The sequence below is a fragment of the Phyllostomus hastatus genome, unplaced genomic scaffold (assembly GCF_019186645.2).
Source record: "Phyllostomus hastatus isolate PE091 unplaced genomic scaffold, TTU_PhHast_1.1 phas_scaffold_78, whole genome shotgun sequence".
NCBI lineage: Eukaryota > Metazoa > Chordata > Mammalia > Chiroptera > Phyllostomidae > Phyllostomus > Phyllostomus hastatus.
The window spans coordinates 98,673,012-98,700,348 of record NW_025334041.1 but is presented as its reverse complement, the minus strand read 5'-3'; the positions used below and the strand labels follow the sequence as shown (position 1 = coordinate 98,700,348).

Here is a 27,337-nt window from a genome sequence, read left to right as displayed (position 1 = left end):
AGATTACTGAAATTAGCTCCACACATTGCTTTTAGAAACATTATTACCAATCCTGTTGTAAAGGATATATTTTTTAAAAAATTATAAAACTTGCTTGTGTGTGGAATACCTAGTTGGACCACTTAATAGCTCTAATGATTTTAAAGATAATTTATTATAAGTAATCAAGATATACCCAGCCTACCACCTTCTATTTTTTTAAAATGGCACCTTTAACCACCTACAGATTAATTTTAAAATATTCATTACAGTCAACATTTTACCACTTATAGCTTAAATTCTTACACAACGATCCACTGAGACTTGAAAGGATCTAGGCTTTCAAGAGGGGAGGAAAGAGGCTCGAGATCAATGATTGGTTATTATAAGGATGAAGGTTAGTGTCTTAAATATAGACATGTATTACAAACTACTATGTATATATTTTAACTATTTCAAGATATACAAAAAATGTAATCTAGTTAAAAGGAGGCTGGTAGTAATTTTACAGGCTCAATAAGATTCCCAAAGAAGAAAACAGGCTTATTGCAAACGCAGTGTCCTGCTACCTACAAACCTTTGGATAGAATTTCAACTACACCAAGTCAGCTTCTTAAAAAAATATTTAGACACAGAAAATACGTCGTTATGAAATACAAAGACAGCTATGTAGATTTATCACACTGAAGTAAGCATCAGATGAAATGTGTTAGAACTACACTGTTTAAAATGTGCAAGATTGCACAGAACCAAATCAACGATAGGACTGCAAAGACGAGATCGAATGCCAGAGAAAAAGAACAGCATGACATTTTCTCACACAACCAAATGTAAAAACACTTGAAATAGCTGTTTTAATCCTTTACTCTTAAACCTTTCATAGGTTTCACTTTCAGTTCAACATATATCTACATTGCAAAGCTTATTCATAGAAATATATTACTGGTCACACGCACAAAAAAACTGAACAGAAGATTAAAAAGCAGATATACCCTTGTCCTTCCAATTCTTCTTCTGACCGTCCATGTCTTGTCACGATCTGCCCTCCAGATGCAAGGATCAATTATGCATACCAACAGAGAGGCCGCAGCTGCAAAAATCCACCCTCTGAGACATGAAATATCTGTTTCCTCAACACGAGCCTGCAGATCCTCTGCTGCACAACTGCAGCAGGACTGGAGTCACCTGACGTCTTCTGGGTGTGGAGCAAGTCTGACGCAGTGCAATCTGTAACTAGGCTACTAATACTCAGGCACTATTGCCTTCTTTCTGTTTATTGTTCTAGTCTTTTGCTTGCTGCTCATAGCAAATGAAGCTACTTTTGCAGGGGGGAGGGGCAGCCTACCGAAAGAAAGGAAAGAGGGTGTTTTGGGCAGTTAACCAATGAATGTATTTGAAGTAAGCTTAAGACCATGTACAGTTCTTGGTCTTGTTTCATTTTGAGAAATGGGTGAATTATACTGCTGGTTTTCAGTTTCATTTAAAACTCTAAAATCAATGGTTGCCTGTTAAGATAAAAATGGACTGATTACAAAGTTTATGCATAGAAATATTATTACTCACCACATAGGAATTTCAGAGGCTCAATATTCAGAAGATTAAAAAGCAGATATACCCTAGTCATTTAAATATTTCTTCTGATCGCCCATGTTGTCATGATCTGCCCTCCAGATGCACTACAGAAAAGCTGCAACAGCTTTTGTTTCAAGGGTAACTGACAGCTTACATTTCAAGCCTGGGAAATGCTGAGTCTCTTTTTACGTTCTCCTAAGTTTATAAATGCTTAAAGCATTCAGCATTGTGTGTGTGTGTGTGTGTATGTGTGTGCGCGCGCGCGTGTGTGTGTGCAGAGAATCACAAAGCCAAATCATTTAATATATGCAACTTCAATAAAAAAAGTTTTAATTCAGTTTCAACAGTCTCATCTTTCTAATGCAATGCTATTTTTCCTTCTTCTAACAATTATGGAAATTCAGAGAGTTGAACTTATTCTGAATCATCACCTGCTCCAACTTAATCATTTAATAATTATCTATTAGACACTGCTGCACAAACTATTGATAAGACTTTTAGCTTGAGAAATATTTGTGTACTAATTACCATTATCTGCCCTGGGAAAATGATATAAGACCAAACTCAAATTTTACTGATAAACACACAAAAACAAATCTATGTACAGAATTTCTAAAATTGTTTGACTTCATAAAACTGGCGTTAATTCCAGTGCAGAACATTAGTCTTTACTAATATTCCACAACTGTGTTAACAGAGGCTACCATCTGACTAAGCAGAAGAGGCAATACATAATGACAAATCAGCTAAAATATTTTAAGATGTGTGATATGACGGCATATAAAATAAATATATATATAGCCTATGTACAAAAGTACATACTTCTCAAGACAAGACAGCTACACTAAAATAGATATATTTTCTGGAAATAGATGAAACTACGTGGGCTGCAAAATCCTACAAAATCGTCAATAACAGAAGTAGCCTGAATATCAATGATTCAGTTATTTATCTAACTGCTTCTCTAACTCCAAACATAAAGCAAAATAATTTTTTTAAAAATGTCCATATTCTCAGCTCAAGCTAATATTTAACATTAAACTTTATTCCCTGAACCCTTGTGTAATGTGCGATTTCAGAACCCTGCCACCAAGTCAGGTCACAGCTGAAAATGCCTGGCCTCACAGTAAAACAGTCTGAAATCCCCAGCTATTCAGTAAGTGCAAAACATTTCCTAGTAATGAACCCCATAAAACTGAAGGCCAATAAATACTTTAGTGTTAGAGTAAAGCATTCAAAAACAACACCCGAACAGTTTTCAAGTCAGAGATTACTACACAAACAGGAGGGAGGGGAAAAAAAGATTTCCATACCATTCACATCTTCTGGTACTTAACTTGGTTCAACAATTTTAAAAAACAGTCTGAGAAGGCAAGAATGTCTAGTTATACCCATTCATCTAAACATTAACTGTACTTAATAGCTCCCCTGGCAGATTAAAAAGTCAAAGTAGGAGCCCTGGAAGTTTAACTTTACACAGGAATATCTAATTCTTTAACTTATATGGGCTTTGCAATTCAGGCTATTATTAAGCTCACGGGGAAAACTAGCTCATATAAATCAACTGAAATTTTGCTCATTTCTTTCTTAGAAAAGCTTTAAAACTAGAGTTGTTTTAAGTTTGGTAAGCTAAGCAAAAAAAAGTGCTTAAATTTTAAATTTTGATGAGACAGATTTATTAAAAATATAAAGCCATATGGGCTATGCTTATTGTAAAGATCAAATGAATTAGTGTTTGTTTGCAAAAGCCCTTACTTAGGACAGTGCCTGACAAAAAGTAGGCCCTGTGTAAGCCCCACCTATTTACCATTTGTGTCATGCTAAAAATAACACTCAAACTACACCTTTAAACCACATCTAAGAAAGCACACATATTGAACTATCTAATTCTAGGCAATAACCCAATACCCTTCAAACTAGAAGTGCCTATATATACACAAATTATTGTCCTTTGCTATATAAGCTCTATTATTCTCCAGCTGAGATAAATTTATTTATATATGGATAGTTTATATATATAGGTCTTATTCCACATTAAATCCCAACTTCACAGACAAATAAAGGACATAAATCTGTTTTTTTAAAAAACTTATCATTGATTTTGCTTTCCTTCAAATATTTAACAAAGGAAAAATTTTCAATGACAATTTTCAAATAGAGCAGATAATCCCAACTTGCAAAACAGCACTTTGATTATTTAGGATAGGAACCTATCTCCTCTTAAAAGGAAGGATTTCGAAGGAGATGACAACAGAAGAGAGCTTTATTTATAATGCAAGTAAATAACAGTGTGTCTAAATTGTAAGTCCTACTTTGTATTGCTGAGAAGGGGGAGGGGAGGAGATAGTTTCCTTTTCCTAAATTCAAAATCAGCCTTACGCAAAACTTTTGAAACAAAATGTTCAAAGTTCATGTTCAGCAACTTTCCACTCCTCGATCTCCATATCCCCAAATACTGCCTCCAAGCACGACAAAAACCAATAGGGAGAACTTCCTCAAACACATCCCTGCCTTCTAACCATGCTCTAAAACTGCCTGCAGTCTTTCTCTTCTCCTGTCTCCAATGAAAACTCTCCTTCTCTTAGTACACAGCTCTCATTAGTAGGAACATGACACAATTATATTGATTCCTACTGAAGAATTTAAAAACTCCTCTCTCTACGATCCTAGGGGGGGGGGTGGTGGTGGTGGTGGTGGTGGTGGTGGTGGTGGTGGTGGTGGTGGTGGTGGTGGTGTGTGTGTGTGTGTGTGTGTGTGTGTGATCGTATCCAAGTGGCAGGATTTCAGACATCACAAGGCTGTAGTTTGGAATAGGCAGCGATATGTAAGCTGTAGGTCTGCCCTAGCCAGTCCTCCCAAGATTCTTCCTTTTCCATTTCTTTCCTTTCTCTTCTTCTGAACCCCAGAAAAATCCAGGCTTTATTTTGCTTTGTTTTCTTTACGATGTTCAGAGATAAAAAGAAATAAAGTGGGAAAGAGACAGTCACTTGGATTGAAAGTACCACTCTAAACTGAGGATTGCTTGTATATAATTCTTGATAGCTAAAATAATTATTTCCACTTATGGTAATAGAAAACAGCCCTCTTTTTTAAAAAATAAACATTTATAGCTATACAGTTTTGAACTTCAAAATTTTATTATTCTGAGCTATGAAACTACACGTCTCATTACTGAAGGTACAAACAGCACTGTTAATATGCTGTAATATAATGCCCTCTATGGACTAAATTATAGCACTTCAACATTAATTCTGAATTGAATCTTAAGAAATGGAGTAATACTTTAGTCTAGAAAATGAATGACAATACAAGTTAAAATGTCAAAAAAATAAGCATTTTAGAGTCTGTAAACAATTTCACATAAGTTGCTAAAAAATGAATACTAAAACCTGTAAAGAAGTTGAAAGTGATACTATTCAATAAAAACTACAAAAATGCTGACTTCTTGTATTATAATCTAAAATACATATACAGATATTGCAAAAGAGCCAAAACGTCTTTAAATTTGGATTTAAAACTAATAGCCATTAGGCTCTGAAACCTTCAAACCTTTAAGTTCTCATTAAAGAACACAGGTCTGGGGGAATCCTTAAGGTCGTTTCATAACATTGGTAACAGCATGATTCAAGCATTTGTTTGATTCAGTGCAATGTGTTGAGATTCAAAATCCTTTTATAAAGTCACTTGTAGTGTGAATCAAATATCCACAACTCAATTTCTCTACCCAACTGAATATATTCCATATGGTCAATTATAGAGCATTCCGCAGTCTTCATGTTCCATCTACAACACTAGATGGCGCCAACGCCCAGAATACAGTTGATGGTCCAACTCAGGGTGTGCACAGGGGGGAGGGGCGCCCCGCCCCCCCTCAGTTTCCGGTATTCCCAGCGCTCCTGTCTTCCCTAGGATTGCTTCCAGGTACTCAGGAACTAGATTACAGTATGATGGGAATAGGAAGACAATTTCACCACCAAAAAGCATTAAGATAAAACGATCTCTGACTGGAATTCAAAATCAATTTTAAATAAATCAGAATTAAATGTAAAAATGAACCTATAAATAAGTTATAGTTTTTCCTATTTGCAAACTTAAAATGTCCACTGAAATGTAAAGCAAAATAAAAATTCTTTAGAAAACTGAGGGCAAATGTAACACGACAAGGGTTTCCATTCTTTGTATATAAAACACTCTCAGAATTAGAAATGAACATCTAATTTTAAAATGGGCAAAGTATATGAACAGGCAATTCATACACACACACCAAATACAAACAGCCAGTAAATATATGGAACATGCTCACCTTCACTAGTAACCAAAACTCAAAACAGCAACATACCACTTTAACCTATCAAACTCATAAACGCTTTTTTTTTTTAATGGCAAGTACAGAATGTCTGGAAGAATCCATTAACAAGTAAGTCATGTAAGTGACTCTAGGAAGGAGCGCTAAGTGTCTACTTAGAACAGGCAGACCTACTATTACTGTACTTTTTGAATTTTGTATAATGTAAAAGAAAGTATTATCTATCCCCAAAAAAATCAACTGGTGATAATAGAGAAAAGGATGTTTTCTTACTGTTAAAAGGGTAGTACTTTTCTGATAGTCAATTTTTTCAAAACTCTTAAAAATGCCCATAACTATGTACCTAGAGTTTTATTTGTAGTAATTTGTAGGAAAGAATAATTCAGAGATATGTAAAACATATTTAAATGTAAACAGGTTAGTAATAGAATTATTTATAAATTTAAAAATTGGGAGACAATTTAAGGGTCTGACAACAGCAAACTGATTAAACTGCAGTCAAATCTTAATTCTTGAATATCTTGGTTCTTGAACAATTCTGTTCTCAACCAAGCTGTTCATGGAAAAAAAAAATGCCGCAGTTGTTTGACAAAACTTCAGGTCTTGATCCTCTACCCAACAACCCTTTCACGCTGATACCTGTCCTACCTGCCATGCATCTCTCAGGTGACAAAGGAGATTTGATTTTCAAACAAATCACTTCTCAAACAGTTTTCCAGAATGAATTAAGCCGAGAATCAAGGTTCCACTATATATCCAATAACCAAGGAACACTAAGCATTAAAAAATCATATGGCAGAAGAATAAAGACAATAGAAATGTTGGCATTATATATTACTAATTTTTTTAAAGTTATAAACAATATGTAAAATATAATCCCAATTTGGTAAAACGTATTTTTCACTGCATTTGTAAAGTACCCACAGGCACAGAAAATAAACTAGAATATATTCTAAAATATTAATAATGATTATGTCTGGACAATACAATTACAAATTACATTCATCTCAGTGTTTTTTCTATTTCTCAGATTTTACAATGAGCACGTATTACTTCAGATGCTTCATGTACTGCCACCCTGACTTCACTGAGCGTCACCGGATCCTTGACAGAAATTCGAACTACCAAAATTCCTGAAGCTCAGAATGATCAACATATCTGCTCAAGGTCATACAGCTAACAAGTGATAATGCCCAGATTAAAACTCAGGTCTGTAAAATGTCCCAGATATAGTTCTTTCAATCATACATTTAGCAGTATCTATATTTTATGGTAAACTAAAAATAAGTATTTCATATTTATTTTCAATTTGTAAGCACTAAATGAATCCTCACTAATGACAATGCCGCATGTTAAGTAAATATGATGATTCCTTTAATAACAGTCAGTTGTTAATTTAGCTACATTGTGCATTTACTAAAAGCCTTCCAGTTGAAGGTATCTCTATTCAATTTATGAAACAATTTCTTCTGAATACTTAAATTTCTTACTTTTACTATATAAACTGCTCACCGTTTTCAACAAAGTCCAACTAATAATTATTTAAAAGTGTCCCAAAGTCCTGGATGGGTGGCTCAGTTAGCTGGAGCATCGTCCCCTACACCAAAAGTTGGGGGTTTGATTCCTGGTCAGGGCACATATGTAGGTTGTGATGCAGATGAGAGGCAACTGATCCATGTTCCTCTCTCACATCCATGTTTCTCTCCCCCCTCCACTCCCTCAGTCTCTCTTGCTCTCTCCCTCTCCCTTCCTCTCTCCTCTAAAAAAAAACAAAAACCCTCGAATCAGGATTTTTTTTTTTAAAATGTCCTAAATATGCTCACTAAAAATATTTTTAATGAAAATACCAAACCTTAATACAGTGGTATCTCGGTACTCATCGTTATTTTGTTCTGATAGATGAAGCATTTTCTCTTGCGGGATGGCGTCCCGACTCATACAAATTCTAGCAAGTGTGATGGGTAACAAGCAAGCACCAAGCACTGAAACATTTTTTCTCATCAAAATGGGACGAGTACCAGGTTTGACAAGTTCTGAAGCTGGTGAGTACCTGAGGTACCACTGCATCTACAATTCTTTAGTAAGAAAGCTCAAAGGCAATATAGTAAATATTTTATAAGTTCTTAAAATATAAAAAAAGTTTTTAGCCACAAACACCATCAAAAAAGCTTATTTGTGAACACATTTAAATATAAACATAAAACATATGTGTGTATGTATATATATATATAAATTTGCAAAGGATAAATTTTAATTCTTTACCTAGATAAATGGGCCCTTTCAAAGTGAGTTCTTTTTTATGGCAATACTACTTGATTATTCTTATATATCACATAGTTTACATATAATAAATAATCATTTTGTAGTTGATTTACACTTCACTCACCAATAGTTCTAACAGACCAGCAGAACAATCTATATCCTGATTATGAATTGAAAATATGGTATGCTTTAGTGGCAAACGAAGCAATCAACACACACACATTAAGCAATCACTATCTGGAAGTCTAGCTCTCTGCGGTTTGGACAGGAGACGTTAGCACCTTTCTTTCCCAGGGAACCACCAAACACATAGCGGCTGTCCCTCACTACAGGGTTACTCAGTCTCCACAGGGAGCCACAGAATGTGACCCTCGCTCGGACACCCCTGCCTATGGAAGACCACGTTAGAAAAAAGTACATGGTAACCAACTTTCTGGACTTTTAAAAAATGTCTTGCATTTATTAATACCCCTACCACAACAGGTAGGTAATAAAAATAGCACCTTGGTTATCTACCAAAATTAGAACAGTAACTGCTCATTCCAAAATGGGGAAACACCTGAGAGGGGACCAAAACCTATGTTGGAGTCCCTGTTCTTCACCTGTTGGAAAAAGGATCTTTGTGGAATTGTATAAGAACGAATATATGTAAGAAAGCCCAATGTCTGCAACACTGTAAAGCTCCAAAGTATTGTGCTTACTATAATATTTACTATGTAAAACCTTGGGTAAGTTACTTAACATCCCTAGACTAAGGTTTTGACATCAATAAATTGGTTCCTTCTTTCAGATTTCGGTGAAGACTAAATGCAATGAATACGTGAACGTGCTTGGTGCTTAGATTTCCCATAAATGGCAGTCTCCCCTTCCCAGGTAAAATGAAAATCCAGGTTCTTTTCTTGGAAACAAATTATCTAGCTGTATTTCAAATAAATATTATAACCACACTAAAGGTGGAAAAAGGAAGAAGGGGGCACTAATCCAAGTAACTTCTATTCAACAATGTGCATTCAGTCTTGGGCAAGGCTGGGAGAAGGAGGTTTGCAAAACGATCCTGAATTCTTTTATTATGTTTATTATAATGATATTTGAAAGTGGTCTAAAACTGTTTTAGATGCATTAAAGTATTAAGCAAATGACTCAGTGTTTTGGCAGTGTTAGGAACAGAGTTTTCACTGTAGAAGGAACATACCAATGTGAAATGAGGGAAGAAAGAATTCTCTGGGAAGGGACTGAAGGTATCCGGGAGAATTCATGATTTCATAAATACATGTATGTGCTTATGTTTACTTGTATGTATGGACGTATATAAGCATTTTCTAGCTCTGTCCACTGCAAGGGCTAAAATGGGGAGACCCCACAGTAGTGAGGAGCACAACTAGGTCCTGCTCTTGATCTCTAATACTATTCCCCACTAAGAGAAATCAGGGAGGGATCATTGAAGACGTGGCATGATTCTGTGTAGGCATAAGGTAAGCCTACATTTTGTCATTTTACAAAAGAAAGAAGTGCTCCACTATCCCCCCTCAAAACAGGAGAGCTGCATGTCCTTGCGCCAACTTGAAGTGGGATCCTCCAAATCTGGGACAATTTACAACCAACATAAGTAATGAGACATAAACCACTGAGAATAAAATAGAAATCCATGGATCTATACTGATAGTTAACTAATTAATTAATTCATGGAAAAAGGGGGGCTCTTATAACAGTAAAATGCCAAGGCCTGACTGATAAGTACAGGAATGTTAGAATTCAAAAATTATCACTTTGTAGACTTACTGATGAAGATTGACTCCAGTGAGAATCACCTATGGATATAAATCTAGGGGGGAAATTTTGATGAGGAGCAGGATATTTACATGGTGTTCCAAGTGTCACCCCTCAGACTGTAAGTTGTAAGGGAGGAAGAAAGTCTAATGACACAATAAGGAAATCAGGGACCACTTTGACCAGTAGAACAAAATTAACCACATCAATGAGGGACTGATGGATAGTGGGTATCTCCAAATATAATAACATGAGGGCATTACATATCCTCTTCATTTTCACCATGAATCCATAACCTCAATCTAATCACTAAGAAACATCTGACAAATGCAAAATGAGAAATGTTCTAGTAAAAAGGGAGAAGGAGCCCTGGCTGGTATGACTCAGAGGATTGAGCACCAGTCTGCAAACCAAAGGGTCACTGGTTTGATTCCCAGTCAGGGCATATGCCTGGGTTGCAGGACAGGTCCCCAGCATGGGGTGCGAGAGAGGCAACCAACACATTGATGTTTCCCTCTTTCTCTGTCCCTTCCCCTCTCTAAAAATAAATAAAATCTAAAAAAAAATTGAAAGGGAGAAGAGCCTCTGTTCTTCAAAAATGTTAATGTCCTAAGAGATAACGACTAGAATTGTTCAGGATTAAAGGAGCCAAGAGCAACATGACCACTAAATGTAAAAGTTAGCCCTGGACTGGATTTTGTAGTAGAGGACACTAATAAAGGACATTATGAGGTCATAACACAACCAGAATATGAACGGTAGATTTAAAAAAAGTATTGTGTCAATGTGAACTTATGAAGTTAAAAGCCGGACTGAGGGTATATAAGAGAGTACCATCCCCTTTTAAAATACAGGGTCCAGCAGAAGTAAGGCCTGCTTGAGTGTGGTTGGTAGGGTAATAATATAGGTGTAATAATTTATAGTTTTGATTTGAACATTTCACCTAAAATGTCGTATGGTGTGCTTGAGTGTGATATTGTTATGTTACAGAGTTACAAGTTTATGATTTTGTAATGAAAGATTTTGTCATAAAATAGGGGCGTTATTTGTGCCGGATCCTGTAGTTAGGATAAAACAATGTCATATAACTTACTCTCAAATGGTCCAGGAAAAATATAGATGTATTTGTGTACCCATATCTAGTTATCTGTAGAATGACAGATCATAAACGCTAAAGCAAATGGGGAAAAATGTTAAAGGGTAAATTTAGATGAAGAGTGTACAACATTCTTTGTACTATTTTTATTTTTTTCAAGTTTAATTTTGGGAGCAAAGACTGATTTTGTAAAGGAGATGGGCAAAATATTATGATGCAGAATTTGATCCCTTATTGATATTTTTTCATGATAAATCTTATTAAAAAATATCAACATATATTTTGAAATGTTACACCAACCGGAAGTTGCATGAGGGCAGGACTCTGTCTCAGTCTCCGTCTTTTTACCCCAGGTCTTCGCCCGCACTGTCGTCTCCACACTGCTATGGGCGGCTCAGATTCTTCTCACTGTTTTCCCCTAACCAGTTTATCTTGCTGTTAGAAACCTCCATTACTCTGAGAACCATCCCCCCCCTTAATCTTCAACTTTATTGAACACTTCCTTCCATTATTTCCCTTCACTGAAACCTGGCTCTTCCTTGAGGATACCGCCTTCCCTGTGGAACTCTCCAATGAAGATGGATTATTCTCTGAAACCCTGCCACCAGGAAGGTGAGGAAGGGAAGTCAGTACCTTCTTGCTCACGAATACTGCTTCTAGACCCCTGCTTCTGAGGCCTCGGCCCCAAGTCTCAGACATTCAGCGATGTCATTCTTTATCTTTCCTTACTGCTTCCATCCACCATCCTGCTGGTTGCCTCATAGTCCTTGACTGAAGTCTCTTGTCCCTAGCTCCTAATCTTCCTGTCCACCCCAAGTCCCGCTATCATCCCAGGTGATTCCAGTGTCATGTGTAAGAGCAGTCCAACATCTTGGTCTCATGGTTCACCTGACTTTACCTCTAGCAACCTTCACACCACTCAGGTTTAGCCGTTGCCTTGAGAGGCCAGACCTTGGCCATTAACAACCTGGAATTATAAATTCAACCTCTAACACACACACACAATCCTACTTTGACTGCAAGCCACCTTTCATTCTGGTATTCGTATTTATTACTACTACCCTTGGCTCTTAGATATAATTTGGACCTCTCCTGCTTTGATCTTCTATTCTCTTATCTACCGACTCTTTATCCTCTCCTCTTTACATTCTTCAACTTAGACAAAACCCATCACTTTAAATTACTCTCTTGCTATTTTATTATCTTCAACTCCTTTCACGCTGTCTTTCCATTGGGCGAACACAACCTTGAGTCAGTGACAGCAGTTGCCTTCCTGAACTGAGGCTACTGGGCACTGTTAAAGCAAAGCCACCACCTTACTGCTCAGACCATCCTTCCACCTGACCGCGCTCTTCCTGCAGCACCTTTGAGTCCCTACTCAGAAGGTATTTCAGGCCTCTTCCACCCAAGCACGGCACAGTTCCTTCTCAGCAATGACCTACCACACGGCTTTAAAGAATAAAGGTAAACAAGCCCTCAACTTCCAGCTACAAAACACTAGCAGTATCAACACCCATCACTTTCCTTTTATTCACTAGAATCAAAGCCCTTCAAAATTCTCCCTCCTCTATAAGCTAATTCCTCCACCTGAGTTCCTGACCTCATTCCCTCCCCTCCTGACTCTCTGCATGCACCTTCAATTAGACATCTACTCCAATTTCTTTAAAAAATTGGGGGGCACTCTTCCTCAGCCCCGTAACTCCACCCCCTTGCACTGCTAACACTCTCCATGTTCTCAAACTTCTTAAAGTTGTCAACATTGAGTATCTATTTTCTCAAATTCCACTGGGTCCTCAGATCTAGTGTTGCCCACTCACACTATCTGCCAGGCCAACACCTTCCCTTCTTTCTGATAAATGATCAATCCTTATCTTAAGTGAGCTAGTATGTGATAATGCTGAGCAATCTTTCCACCTTTATATCTTCCTCTTCTTGTGGTTTCCCCTAGTTGATCTGTAGCTTTAATTACTATTCCTGAGCCCATGGCAAATATACACATACAAGCAAAGTCGCTCTCAATAGCTTCCCACGTGTATCTATCACTTCTTGAATTTCCCCTAGATACCTTAACACCAACATATTTAAAATGTATTTTTTATCTTCTCTCCCTAAAACCCACTTCATTCCCTCACATTCCTTAACTCAGTTTCGCACACTGCCGCCCTTGTGTTTGCATGTGTGGAGTCATCTTTAGCGCCTCCCCTTATCTTTCATGTCCAAGTCGAATCAAACACCAAGCCCTAGGTCATCATGCTCATTCCACTGCGTTAATGTCCATAATCTCCTCTTCCTTAGACTGTGGCCACAATTTCTAAACTGGACTCTGCCAGTAGTGCTACCCATCTCCATTACATACGTATATTCAGTAATACACTCATAATCACTACATATTTCACACAACTAAATCAGAATGCTAAATAAAAAAGACACATGCAAGTCACTTTACACAACTCAAGTAATGGGAGATGTAGAGTCAAAGGAAAACATGAGAATCAGTACTTTTCAGAAAAATTCATAAAAGCATACCTCAATTTAAAATCACTTTTCACTGTATTCAGAAAACTACATAACACTGAGGAAAGAAATCAAGGAAGACACAAACAAATGGAAATATATACCGTGTTCATGGATTGGAAGAATTAATATCATCAAAATGTCCATACTACCCAAAGCAATTTACACATTCAATGCAATACCTATTAAAGTACCAATGGCTTATTTCACAGACAGAACAAACATTTCAAAAATTTATATGGAACCATAAACAACTCCGAATACCTGCTGCAATTTTGAGAAAGAAGAGTAAAGTAGGAGGGATCACAATACCTGACACTAAACTATACTACAAGGCCACTGTAATCAAAACAGCCTGGTACTGGCATAAAAACAGGCACATGAACCAATGGAACAGAAGAGAGAGCCCAGAAATAAACCCAAGTCTCTATAGTCAATTAATATTTGACAAAGGAAGCAGCAACATAAAATGGAATAAAAATAGCCTCTTCAACAAATGGTGTTGGGAGAACTGGACAGCTACATGCAAAAAAATGAAACTCAAGCACCAACTTACACCTTATACAAAAATAAATTCAAGGTGGATAAAAGACTTAAATATAAACCGTGACACCATTAAAGTCCTAGAAGAGAATGTAGGTAGGAAAGTCTCAGAAATTTCATGCAGAAACTTTACTGACATGTCTCCTAGAGCAAGGGACATAAAGGAAAGAATAAACAAATGGGATCTCATCAAAATAAAAAGCTTCTGCACAGCTAAAGAACACAGTATCAAAATAAAAAGAGAACCAACTGTATGGGAAAACATATTTGCCAATGATACCTCAGACAAGGGTTTAATCTCCAAAATATATAAAGAACTTACACGACTCCACTCTAAGAAGACAAGCAACTCAATTAAAAAATGGGCAAAAGACTTGAACAGACACTTCTCCAAGGAGGACATACTGAAGATCCAAAGACACATGAAACGATGTTCAATATCGCTAGCTATCAGAGAGATGCAGATTAAAACCACAATAAGATACCACTTCACACCAGTCAGAATGGCCATCATAAGCAAAGCAACAAACACAAGTGTTGGAGAGGCTGTGGAGAAAAGGGGTCCCTAGTGCACTGTTGGTGGGACTGCAGACTGGTACAACCACTATGGAAAGCAATATGGAACTTCCTCAGAAAACTAAAAATGGATCTGCCTTTTGACCCTGCGATTCTACTGCTGGGACTATATCCTAAGAACACTAAAATACCAATACAAAAGAACCTTTGCACCCCGATGTTCATAGCAGCACAATTTACAATAGCCAAGTACTGGAAGCAACCTAAATGCCCATCAGTAAATGAATGGATCAAAAAACTATGGTACATTTACACAATGGAATTCTATGCAGCAGAAAGAAAGAAGGAGCTCCTACCCTTTGCAACAGGTTGGATGGAGCTGGAAAGCATTATGCTAAGCGAAACAAGCCAGGCAGTGAAAGACAAATACCATATGATCTCACCTTTAACAGGAACCTAAACAACAAAACAAAGAAACAAGCAAAATATAACAGACACTGAAATAGAGGACAGACTGACAGTGACCAGAGGGGAGAGAAGAGGGAATTTCAGGGGAGAATGGGTAGGGTTTACAGGAACAAATTTAAAGGACACATGGACAAAAACTAGGGGAAGGGTGGTAATGAGAAGGAAGTGGGGAGGGTTTGGTGGGTGGGCTGGAATGGGAGTAAAAGGGAGAAAACTGTACTTGAACAATGATTAAAATTTAAAAAAATAGAAAAAATAAAAAATAAAATCACATTTCAACAAAATGTGTACTACTCAGTATGCATAACTTTATACCTATTTCTGGAAAATACTGCATTATACTGAAATATTAGAAAAGTTATAGAAATGTTCTTTTATTAAAAATTTAAGAAGAGTTAATTCTGGGAAAGCAAAAGTAAATGCATCTGCAAATACTTTGTTTTAATACCTCTTGCCCTTCATGCTATCAGGAAACACTGAAGCAAAGGAAAAGAAATAAACACTGAAGCCAATTCTAACAAAAATTTTTTTCTGGTTCCCTGGCAATATAGAAATGAACAACAAATAATTGTGTGGAAAAGTTAAGAGCAAGGGTGAATGATGAATGCAAGAGGGGTAGGAAAAGCACTAAAACCTTTAATGAGACAGAAAAACACTCTTATCAATAGGATGTGCTGGACATCATGAATGTAACATACTACACATAATGTGGTGGAATGTTCCATGGGAAGTCAAAAGGTGGAAAGAAAGCACAAAACAATGTATGGGCAGATTACCTGAAGTTTTACTCAGCTCTGCTGAAAATATGGCAGATGGTGATCTGTTCTCTTTTTCTGTACCTGAAGGAAGTTTTTTCTCAGCTTCTTTCACAAGAACTTTGGGTTTAACTACATCACCTATCTCTGTTTGAGTGGCCAAAGCAGGAACCGCAGGAGGCAGTATGGGAACCTTTGAGATATCAGACCTATCTTTGGAGACTTCATCTGGGACGTGGACTTCATCTTCACCTTTACGTTGTACATTCTTGGAAAAAAGGTCATGTGGTAATTCTGAGCAAGGCAACGGCCCCACTCCCCCCTGGGTGTTAGCAATCTCACCTCTGTGGGCTACGTCTAGGTCAGTGTATTCCCTCACTAATTTAGAGGAATCAGTTCTAGGACTGACAAATGTGGGGAACTCATCTATGATCTCAATTGGAGATGAATCCGAAAATGTTTCACTCTCTCTTATTTTTGCTTCCTGAGCAATAAATAAGCCATCATTTGAAGAAATTGCAGTACTGAGCTCCTCCATCTGCAAAGGAGTTTTCTCCTTTTGGGTCAATGTTGGAACTTCACCAGGTGATGAGGTACCTTTTGTGGTGTCTAAATTAGGCTGAAAGGATTCCAAATATGGCTTTCCCCCCTTAGGTGGTGGTGAAGCACTGAGTTTTTCCTTATTTTCCTGTTCTAACATAGGTGCAGTTTCAATGAGATTTTCTTTTACAAGTATCACAGCTTCATCTTGTTTTTGTGGAACTTCAGGTATTGAATCATCACTAAATAAGTCAACCGGTTCAGAATCAGGTGAGGAATCTTCACCTAGCTCAGAATGGTCAGGAACTGGCTGTGCAGCCTTTGCTATTTCTGAATGGTTAGAGAAATCTGCAGTTGGTTCAGTAGAGACCTTTGTTCCTTTAATTAAATCACATGCAATCGATATATAAGGAGCTTCTGTTTCTTGAACAGCTACAGTAATACTTTCAGGTTCTTTAACTTCTTCCTTTGTTCCTGATACTTTCTTAATTTTAAGTGACACATTCATGGCCTCTTCATATGGTGGCGGATTTTCAGGCTCAAGTTTTATGCTTTCATAATTAACTGAAAGAGGAGCTTCTAATGGTGAGGAGCCGGGCTGCACTACAGAAGCACCAGCAGTAGGAACTATGGAATTTACTGGTGCTTCCATTACAATGTCAGGCAAAACTGGTGAAGGAGTAGCTTCGGATTCTTCAAATGTTGGGCAAAGCTGTGCTACAGGGTACAGTGACTCCTGCATAGCTTCTGATGTTTGAACCAAGTCCATTTTTGTTTCAAAAGCGATCTTTGTACCTGTAGCTTCATTCAATTTGCTTTCACATGCTTCCTGTACTAAATCTGGGGTTAGACCTTCAGGCATGTTTGCCACCAGCTCCCCAGGCACCTTCGATAAATCATCTGTTGTGACATACTCTACCTCAGAACCCTGTGTTGCTACAAGGAAAGGGTTTAATGACTTGGTGCCACTATTCTTCTCTGTTACAATCTGGGCCTTTTTTTCTTCTATTTTTTTTTCATCTGTCTTATTTTCTGAAGTATGATCTTCCAACATAGGAAAAATGTTTGTTGAAATGTTTTCGGTTGCTGTTGGGTTGAAGGGGGTGCATGTGATGTATGCTCCTGAACCATCTTTCATGGCTTCAGGTGTACTGGGAAAAGAAGTATCATCATTGCTGCTTTCACTATCTTTTTCATGATTTGTTTGGTCAACACTATCGGCAAAACACTTCTTGTCCACTGTACTCTCCAACTTGCTCTCTATCTTATCTGCAGTAGCCAGCACATCGCTATACTGCTTATTAGTACCTTTCCCTTCCCAGGCCTGCTCAAAGGGTTTGAAGTCTGCATATTCCTCTCTCAACAGAGCTCCTGCTAGAACTCCCTTTTCATTAAAACTGTCCTTTGTTTTTTCTGGAGACACAATTTTGTTCTCTTCTTTAATCAAGTTAGTAAGGGCTACAGGTGACTCTTGTTGATTACGGAGGATGTTTCTACCAACTAAATCCTCCTCTTCATCTTTATTCTTCACAATTACTTCTTCCCTAGGGTTTGCTACTGTGGTGGCAAGTTCTGCTTTTGGAGAGCCAGTGAACGATGATTCCATTACTGAGTATTCCAATTCTGAAAACTCTGTGAAATCTTTGTCTACAAGTGGATTTTTTGCCTTTTCTAGGAACTCTTTAGAAGCTTCCTTTGAAGTTTCTTGAATTGTTCTTTTGGTGGATAATACTGCTGATAAATTACCAAGGTATTCATTTTCTTTAAAAGAAGCAGCTGAGAGGGGAGACAGAGAAGGAAGAGAAGCAGCAGATTCAAGCAGGACAGATGGGAAATCCTCTTGACCAGCGGAAACAGTGTTACCTGGCTGCTCCTTCAAGTCCATAATTTTTTCTGTGACCATGGACAGAAAGGAAAGTTAGAGAATGCCAGTGTTCTCAGAGGTAATGCAAGTTTTATTGCAGATTCAAAATAGTGTTAGTAAAGACTATTAACTAAAATTAAATGTGATATTTAATAGAAAACAACTAGACTGAAATCATTACTAAAAATTAAAGCTATTGTCAATAAAACCTGTGTATGGCTACAGAATTATATGCTATGCAAAGACATAAATCAAGTTTTTGAGAAAAACCTCAAGTATAATCACTGAAAAAGCTACTTTTAACTCATTTTAAAGGGGAAAAAAGAGGATTCCAGAAGACAGTTTGACAGTATAGAAAAGAAAGGGTATTGGAGAATTAAAGGCCACACAGTGACATTCAGTCACATAAAAGCCTTTCAGCTGTAAGAGCGAATAAATTTTATTTGGAGAAATGGAACAGTCACTATGTAAATGTCAGTCAAGGGTCCAAGAATTCCTTACATATTTCCAATTATTAATCAAGTTCTGCCCATTTCTCCCTTAGACATAGCATATAAAGTGCAATTTCAACTTTTTCAATAGACATTATTGGAACCATGCTACTTTTTTAGTAAATTTAAACTACTCTGTACAGAGTTAAAAAAACTAAAGAGTTCAAGTTAGAATACACAGAGGATAAAAGGCTAGCAGAAAGAACTTGCCTGCAGAGGACTGTATCACAGGCTCAGATGCAGCAGGAAGAGCAAAAAGTGTCTCATCTGAAAAACAAATAGAATATAACCTCAGCAGAAATCAGGACAGAGTTCTAAGGAGACTAAAGAATAGAGGAGCAAGCAAGGGTTCAGTTTGTAATGAGTTAACACAAAACTTTGCCTACAGAGAAACAGCCAAGATGGAAAGGAAAAAGGAGTAGCATTAGTAATACCATTAATTCATGCCCTGGCTGGTGTGGCCCAATGGATTGAGCACTGACCTGCGAACCAAAGGGTCACTGATTCTATTCCCAGTCAGGGCACATGCCTGGGTTGCGAGCCAGGCCCCCAGTATTGGGGGCGTGCAAGAGGCAACCACACATTGATGTTTCTCTACCTCCCTTCCCCTCTTTCTAAAAATAAAATCTTTAAAAATCAGATTAAATTACCATATATATTATAAAGCTGATTAAATGACATCCATGGAACTTATCATTTTTCAAGGGGCAATAAATAACATGTTTATGTTAAAGAAACTTCATGAATCAAAATGGATATGAGATACCATTCTTCTCATTTAACATACCACATCCAAAGCTTTTACTCATATTGTTATATAATTAAATTATCATGTCCTAATTAAGCCAAAATTTTAAAGATGCATTTGAATAAAATTAATAACTATACTTGCTTAACCTTTTTTTATTGGCATATGTTCAGTTCAAAAGAACTTTCAGAGAATAATACATTTTCTTACTCCAGACTGTCTACCCTTAAAAAAAAAAAAAAAAAAAGATTATAAGAGTCATTGTATACTACCGTATTTTTCAGACTATAAGACGCGCCCACGCACCCGACCCCGACCAATTTGGGAGGAATAATGGTTGTTAATGCTGCTGTTGAGTTCTTTTTACATTTACATTGGTATAATATTATGTTATTAAATATTTCACATTTTGTGTTTCAAAATTTTTTTCCCATTTTCCTCCTCTAAAATCTGGGTGTGTCTTATGGTCGAAAAGTATGGTATTCTTTGAAAACATCAACCCATACACCACTGTCCAAATTACAAAGAAAATACTAATTATCATTACGAAGATCATTATCACCACCAGCCTTGTTTTGTTTAAAATTAACATTGAGGGCTCCTTGTCATTCTAAGTGCTTTACAATGCAAGGACTCCTTTTACTTCTTAGAACCCTACTGCTACAAGTGTTGTTTATTGTTAATGTGCCCCATTTAACAGATTAAAAAAAAAAAAGAGTGACACAAGTTAAGGAACTCAATACACAACTAGTGAGACTCACACACAAGTCAACTCCAGTGCCCATTTTCTTAACCATACTATATGCAACACATTATGAACTCAGTACTTGTGTCCCCCAAATTTTGTTGAAGTAACCTCAACGTGATGGTATCTGGAAAAAGGGCCTTTGGGAGGTAACTAGGGTTACATGAGGTCATGAGGGCAGGGCCATGGTAGGATGGGGTTAGTGGCCTTATAGAAGACATCAGAGAGCTTTCTCATGCCTATGTGACAATACCCTTCCCGCTTTCCCTTTGTGTCTCTCCCATTCTTCTGCACACTCATGTGTACGAACATCATGTACACACACAGTGAAAGGGCAGCCACCTGTAATCCAAGAGAACAGGCCTCAGAATGAAGCCTACCTAGCTGGCACCTAGATCTTAGACTCCTCAGCCTCAACAACTGTGAAAAATAAATTTCTGTTGTTAAAGCAACCGAATCCTTGGTATTTTGGTATGGCAGCCCAAGCCAAGTAACACACTATACAGAGTGGGGGAAAACTAGGTTTACATAGTTGTGAGTACACAACACAGTTTATTCTTGTATTATTATTAATTACTGTATTATTTTCCACATAAACAACTGTAAAACTGTAAGCCTACTTCTGCCTCACCCTGTATATTGGTATATCAACCTTTACAATGTCATTTTGTACCTGCAGCTGGGAGATCCTGAGCTAAAGATCTTCTACAGTTTATACTAGGGAAAGACCTCTAGCAAAAAGGTAATTTGAAATAGCCTGAGAGGTGACAGGAAGGTATTCCTTTAGTGGAGAAAACATAATAAATTTGGAGACTTCTATGTGGAAGGAGAAGCTAGACACGGCTGATCAATAGAAAAAAAATCAAAGAGATGTGGCTATCATGAACATGGACTTGACTTCCAAGGGTATTCTAGTTCTCTTGATGAAGAGGAGAGTTAAATTCACAACGTCTTGCAAATTTTGTATAAATCCATACCAGGCATAATGTCATACCTAAAGGATTCTTAGATGAGGTGGTAAGAGGAAACCCCAGATATTATAAGGGTCTCCAATAACCTAGAACAATAGGCTGGATGGGATACTCATCCAAACCAATAAGACATAATGCCTTATGAGATTTTGTAAAATGTACATGTGTATGTACACTTTTTAAAGATGACTTGCTATGTGACCTTAGTTAATTTAGTTTCTTATTTACAAAATGAGAAAATATAAAAATTCCTTTCAGTTATAATGAATTCTAATCTTGTATTGTATAAAACTGAGGTTTGAGGGTCAAAGAACAGATCCAAATAATCACACAGCTGCCGCATCTAAATAAAGGCAACAGATTCTGAAATGGTTGTCTTAGACTTAAAGCCACTAATTAAGAGGCCAGTCTACTTGGAAAGTGAACTAGAAACATGTTACTGTTAAAATTAAATGGAAAACAAATTAAATCTAAAATCATATCAAAAATTTAATGTAATTTTAAATGTATCTTTACTCCTATGTAATACAAAGTCTCTCTAACAGTGAAAACTATTGGGTTGGCCAAAAAGTTCATTTGTGTTTTTTCTGTAAGATGGCTCTACTACTGCTTAGTTGTCTTTAACTTCATTCTTTGTCTTTAACACATTTTGTTAGATTATATTGTGACAGCTGTCATATCAGCACATATTTAAAAAAACATCGAAATTGGTAAATTTTTGTGTAGACATTCTAATATTGAAGATGGAAGAAAACACACATTTTCAGTATATTATGCTTTATTATTTCAAGAAAGGTAAAAACACAACTAAAATGCAAAAAAGATTCATGCAGTGTATGGAGAAGGTTCTGTGACTGATCAAATGTGTCAAAAGTGGTTTGTGAGGTTTCGTGGTGAAGATTTCTCGCTGGATGATGCTCCACGGTTGGGTGGATCAGTTGAAGTTGATAACGAACAAATCGAGATATGGAGAACAATCAAGTTTATATCATGTGGAAGATAGCCTACATACTCAAAATATCCAAATCATTAAAGTTATTGGTGAAAATAAAAAATGTGTCTTTTATTTTATGGAAAAAACAATGGACTTTTTGGGCAACTCAAAATATTCCTGGCACCTGACCAGGTGAAAAAGTTTACAAATTGTTATTTCCAATATTCACTGAATTTTAAAAAAAGAAGAAAAAGAAGAGGAAAAATCTTCACATTTTGAAAAGTGAGATTCAATCCAAAATTAACCACAAAACAAATGCTGCATTCCTAAAAGCACTCCCAAAAAGATCCAGAAGAGGTCACTGCTTTTTGGCCTTCAAGAAGAGGACAGTTACTCAGACTACTGCTAAAGCAACCACTTGATCCAGAAAGCAAATTGCTTGGGTCCAAAGCACTTACAACTGTGCAATCATGAGAAACTTATTACTTAGCCTTTCTGTGCCTCATTTCCTCATTTATAAAATAAAGATAACAACAGTATAAACCTCAAAATGTTGTGTGGGAGGGGCAAGAGAAAGAAAAAGAAGCAACTTGCCCTGCCCTGAGTCATAGAGGTAGGAGGCGGGGCCAGCCAGGATTTAAACAGCTCTAACTCCCAAGGGTCATATGCTTTCTGAATAAGATTTTGCAACTGTTGCAAATTCTTATTTCCTCAGCTCCTCCAGTTTGACCTCCGGAAACAAGATAATTGTCAACCAGCAAATATTCTGTAATTATCTGAAATGTTCTACTGATTAATTGCTTCTACTTCACAAATATAATACATTTATATAGACACTAATGCTGGCCAAGCACAGGTAATTCAGACAGTCTTATGATACTCAAAACCATCCTATCAAGTAGGCACTACTGTTATCCTCTTTTCACAGATGAGGAGAGGGAGGCATAAAAAGGCTAAGTAACTTGCCCAGAGTCACAAAATTGAAAGTGATGGATCTGAGATTTGAATCCAGAGAGTTTACATACTCTTTTCTTGTTCAAATATAGTTTTCTCCTTGTTCTAATCATTGTTCAAATATAGTTTTCTCCTTTTTACTCCCAGTCCAGCCCCCCGCCAGCCCTCCCCACTTCCCTCCCATACATACTCTTTTCTTTACCACTGCAATACTTCTTTTCTTAGACTTTGTATAAATTTAGAAATTAAAAGTGACTAATAAAATTAAAAGTGTTCAAAGAAAATTTTGATCAGTACTTATATGTAGCTATCAAATTCTAAGGCTAGAACATTTTTTGAAAAAATACTGATTTTCACAGGTGAATAAAAGTATCTTATAATCAGGGCTACTATAATTAGTAAAAGAATAACATTCTCCCTCTTTCTATAACAACTCTCCCTCTTTTTATGATCTACTCATTTGCCAAATTCTAATTATTGAATACAATTAAAACTTTGATCATTAACCTCAGTTGTGCTATTAAAATGGGCAGCCAGAAAAAGGTAAAAAATATTAAGGGCTTAATTATACCAATACTAAGTAAAAACATAGTGGCATGTTTAAAAAAAGAAAAATAAGGTTTTCACTAATAGGCAAAAGGAAAGCCAGAATTTTACTATTAAGTCTCTCTGGTCTACTGCCATCAATTTATATTTCTAAAAAAAAAAAAAAAACCACAATTCTATACATTCTCTTGCTCAAAAAACATTTAAAGACTTTCAGTTATTCAATGAATTATATGTAAAACCTTCAGTCAGGTAAATAAGGCCCTGCACCATATGGCCCCAACTTAACTGTCTAAACTTACCGCAACAACACCTCCCAGGCCACCTATGCCAATCAAACCCGATTCTTCCTAACCAAGCTCATGCTTCCTCTTCCTGCACATCTGAATGTTGAAATCCAGTAACGCTAAAGTTCACCACATTCAGCCTTACTAACTTTCTTTCTAAAACATGCTCACCCTTACCTTATTCTTGTTAATCTTCTACCACATTTCCAATTATTTAAGCTCAGAGAATTAAGTAGCTTATTCAAGTCACAAAGCGAGGAAATTATAATTCCTAGTTCATGACAAAATTAAGAAATTATAATTTAACTTTTTCACTATAATCAGATACACATTTATTTCCTCATCACCCTCAGTAACAAGAACAGAATCACTAAACTACTTATAATGACTGTATGAAATGTGAGTACCATTCACAAATCAACTTTTTCCAAATTATCTACTTACTCATGCTCGTGTAGGCCCTAACCTTAGCTTAAGCCTAAACCTACAATGTAAATTTAGATTAACTGCAGCAGGGCTACATACTTTAAAGGCTATTTACTTCCGTCACACAAGGATCAGTTTCTTTTCTTTCTTGTTTTTCCTTATACACTTTATTTTTTTATTGTATTTTTTCCCATTACCATTCAGTCCCTTTATACTCCCTAACCCCTGCAATCGCCATACCTTTGTCCATGTCCATGAGTCCTTTTAAGGATCGGTTTCAAAATTAAAGTTCACTAAAGAGATTTCTCTTTTTGTTAAGTAAATCACTTTTTAAAAAAGTAAAAGAGGTACAGCAGTTTTTAATTTATTACTGTCAATTAAAATATATATATATACACATACACTATTACAAGCTCACCAATGTCCACACACACTTTTAAATCCGAGAGAGAGAGAAAGAGAGAGAGGGAGAGAGAGAAAGAGAGGGAGAAAGATCAATGTGAAAACAAAACATTGATCGGTTACCTCCTTTATACCACACCCCAACTGGGGTTCAAACACGAAACCTAGTTTATGTGCCCTGATCAGGATTGAACCCACAACCTTTTGTTGTACAGGATGACACTCCAACTAACTGAGCCACCTGGCCAGGGCTGCCTACGCAGTCTTATAACAGTATTTTCCTTGACATATTCATTTCAAAAAAGGCTTTTTATCAACCAAATGTATAACTGGTCAGTAAAACCATATCTAATTTATAAAACAAGGAAAACAAACTGCACGTTAAAACCATAGAGAACTTCTGCTTCTAGCTATGAGTAATTATATGGGACCAATCCATCCAACATAAACTATGGAAGTGAGCAAAATACATGAAGCGACTGTCTTGAAACACTGGACAACAGGCAGTACAGGAAGGAGCGTAATTCCTGAGGAGAAGGAAGCACACCAGGTGAGTGCTCTGGCCTTCTGCCTGGAGGCACTTTCTGGTCAACAGCATAAGGAAGAAGAACCTAAGAACAGAACCCAAGAATACTGTGCTCTTGCTAAGCTGAGAGGCTGCTGGGTTGTCTGAAATTTGTGGGCAGGGTAATGTTCAAAGAACAGCTGAAGAAAGAAGCCCCATAAATCTGGATATAGGTTCCATTTAAGTATTTGGCTCTTCCCTTTAAATACACCAGAAGGCTCAGCAAGGTCTAGGAGAGAAATACAATAGAGAAAACTACAATAGAGTTCTGAGCTGAACGGATATTCTGAAGGTCAGACTGTGCTGGAAGACCTAACCTAATTTTAACCAGCTGGGGTGGGGAGATCTTACTGAACACCCCAATATAAAAGTTAAGTCCCAGAAAAGGAACACCTTAAGAATGGGACTACTTTAACCCAGAAGTAAGGAATACTCTAAAACCAAGAATCAACAAGATACAGCTCATGGGCTAATAAAGCTGTGTTGGAAGATAGGCCTGTCCATTCACTCATGCACTAAGGTGAGTAGTTAAGACAGAAACTACATAACCCACAAGCCTAAAATATTTACTGCTCAACCCTTACAGAAAAAGTCAGCAGACTCCTAACTACTCAACCCACCCTAACATTAAAATCAAGACTTGAAAAGATCAAGATGATTTACCAGAAAATTTACTGCCTGACAGAACAAAACACCATACCCATGACAATCAGTATAAAATAAAAATTACTGCACATAAAAAGAAAATACAAAATATATAAGAAAAAGTCAATATAAACAAACACAGATATAATGTGGATTTTGGATTAGCAAACATTAAAATGGAAATTAAAATAGCTATTGAGATATTCCTAAAGATGTACAGTAAAAGATGGACATAATGAACAGAGATTCTTAATAGAGAAATATAGACTAGAAAAAAGAACCAAATGAGATTCTATAACTGAAAATTACATTAAGTAAAAGAAAACTTCATGAAATTGATTGAAGAGCAGATTGGACAGTGCAAAGGGATGAATAAGCTGAAAGAAGCAACAAAAACAACTATCCAAACTGTCTCACAGCAGCGGGGAGGGGAAGAAAGACAGAGCCTCAGTGGCCTGAGATAACGAAGCATTTAAAGTATATGTATTGGAGTCGCCCAAAAGGCAACAGTGACACACACACACACACACACACACACACACACACACACACGGAATAAAGATATAATGGACTAAAACTTGCCAATTGTAATGGAAAATACCAACTTACAGATCCCAGACGCAGAATAAATATAAACCACAAAGAAATACACTGTAGAGGTCAAATTGTTGAAAACCAAAGATAAAGAAAAATCTTTGAAATAGGGAAAGGGCAAGGGGACAGCAATAAGAATGACCTGACTTCTCATTGAAAATAATGTACCATATTTTGCTGCGTATAATACACACCTAAGTTTTTGTGCACATTATACACAGGGTTATCTTATACCCATGGTATGTAACCATTATACCCATGTATAATGTGCACCCTTACTTTTCCCTGAAAAGTCTGGGCAAAAAGGTGCACATAATACATGGCAAAATATGGTAATACAAAAGATAACTGACATCTTTAAAATGATGAAAAAAATCAATGACCTAAAATTATATACAATCATTATGATGCACTGATTCCCTATTTGCAAATTTGTTCCCGGCTAAAATGGCAATCCCAAAATCAATACTCACAGCAGCACACATGCTCAGAGCAGCAAAATACTCCAGTCACCCAACGCGCATTTCCCAGGTAAGGTCAAAAATGGAAGCCCTGCCTCTCCTTGCTTCAGCTCTCAGAATATAAACAGAGGTTCTCCTCTCAGCTTATTTAGTGCCACAGCTTTTCACATTTTTGTGGCTTTTGTTAGTGATTTGGCTGTTTAAATTGGCTTCTAAACACAGAGCTGAAGATCTGTCTAGTGTCCTTAACCACAAAAAGGTTGTGATGCACTTTACAAAGTACACGTGTTTGACAGACTTCATTCAGACATGAGTTACAATGCTGTTGGCTGTAAGTTCAATGTTAATGAGTCAACAATGTACAGTAAATGATATGTCTTAAACAC

The 27,337-nt window shown here is 36.8% G+C and overlaps 1 protein-coding gene across 4 annotated transcripts in view; it reads right to left on the bottom strand.

Moving 5' to 3' along the window:
• RTN4 (reticulon 4) overlaps positions 1–27,337 on the bottom strand; it is an 80,093-nt gene that overhangs the window by 36,951 nt on the left and 15,805 nt on the right. The window contains exons 2-3 of one of the 4 annotated variants that reach the window (XM_045828178.1): positions 18,884–18,940; positions 15,800–18,211 (exon numbers count right to left, since the gene is read on the bottom strand). The exons of 1 other annotated variant lie outside the window; for it this stretch is intronic. In XM_045828178.1, the coding sequence (XP_045684134.1) occupies positions 15,800–18,211; positions 18,884–18,940 (2,469 nt within the window). Of the gene's footprint in view, positions 1–971; positions 1,227–15,799; positions 18,212–18,883; positions 18,941–27,337 lie in introns of those variants that run through there. 2 more of the 4 variants (XM_045828179.1, XM_045828181.1) reach the window with 2 other exon arrangements.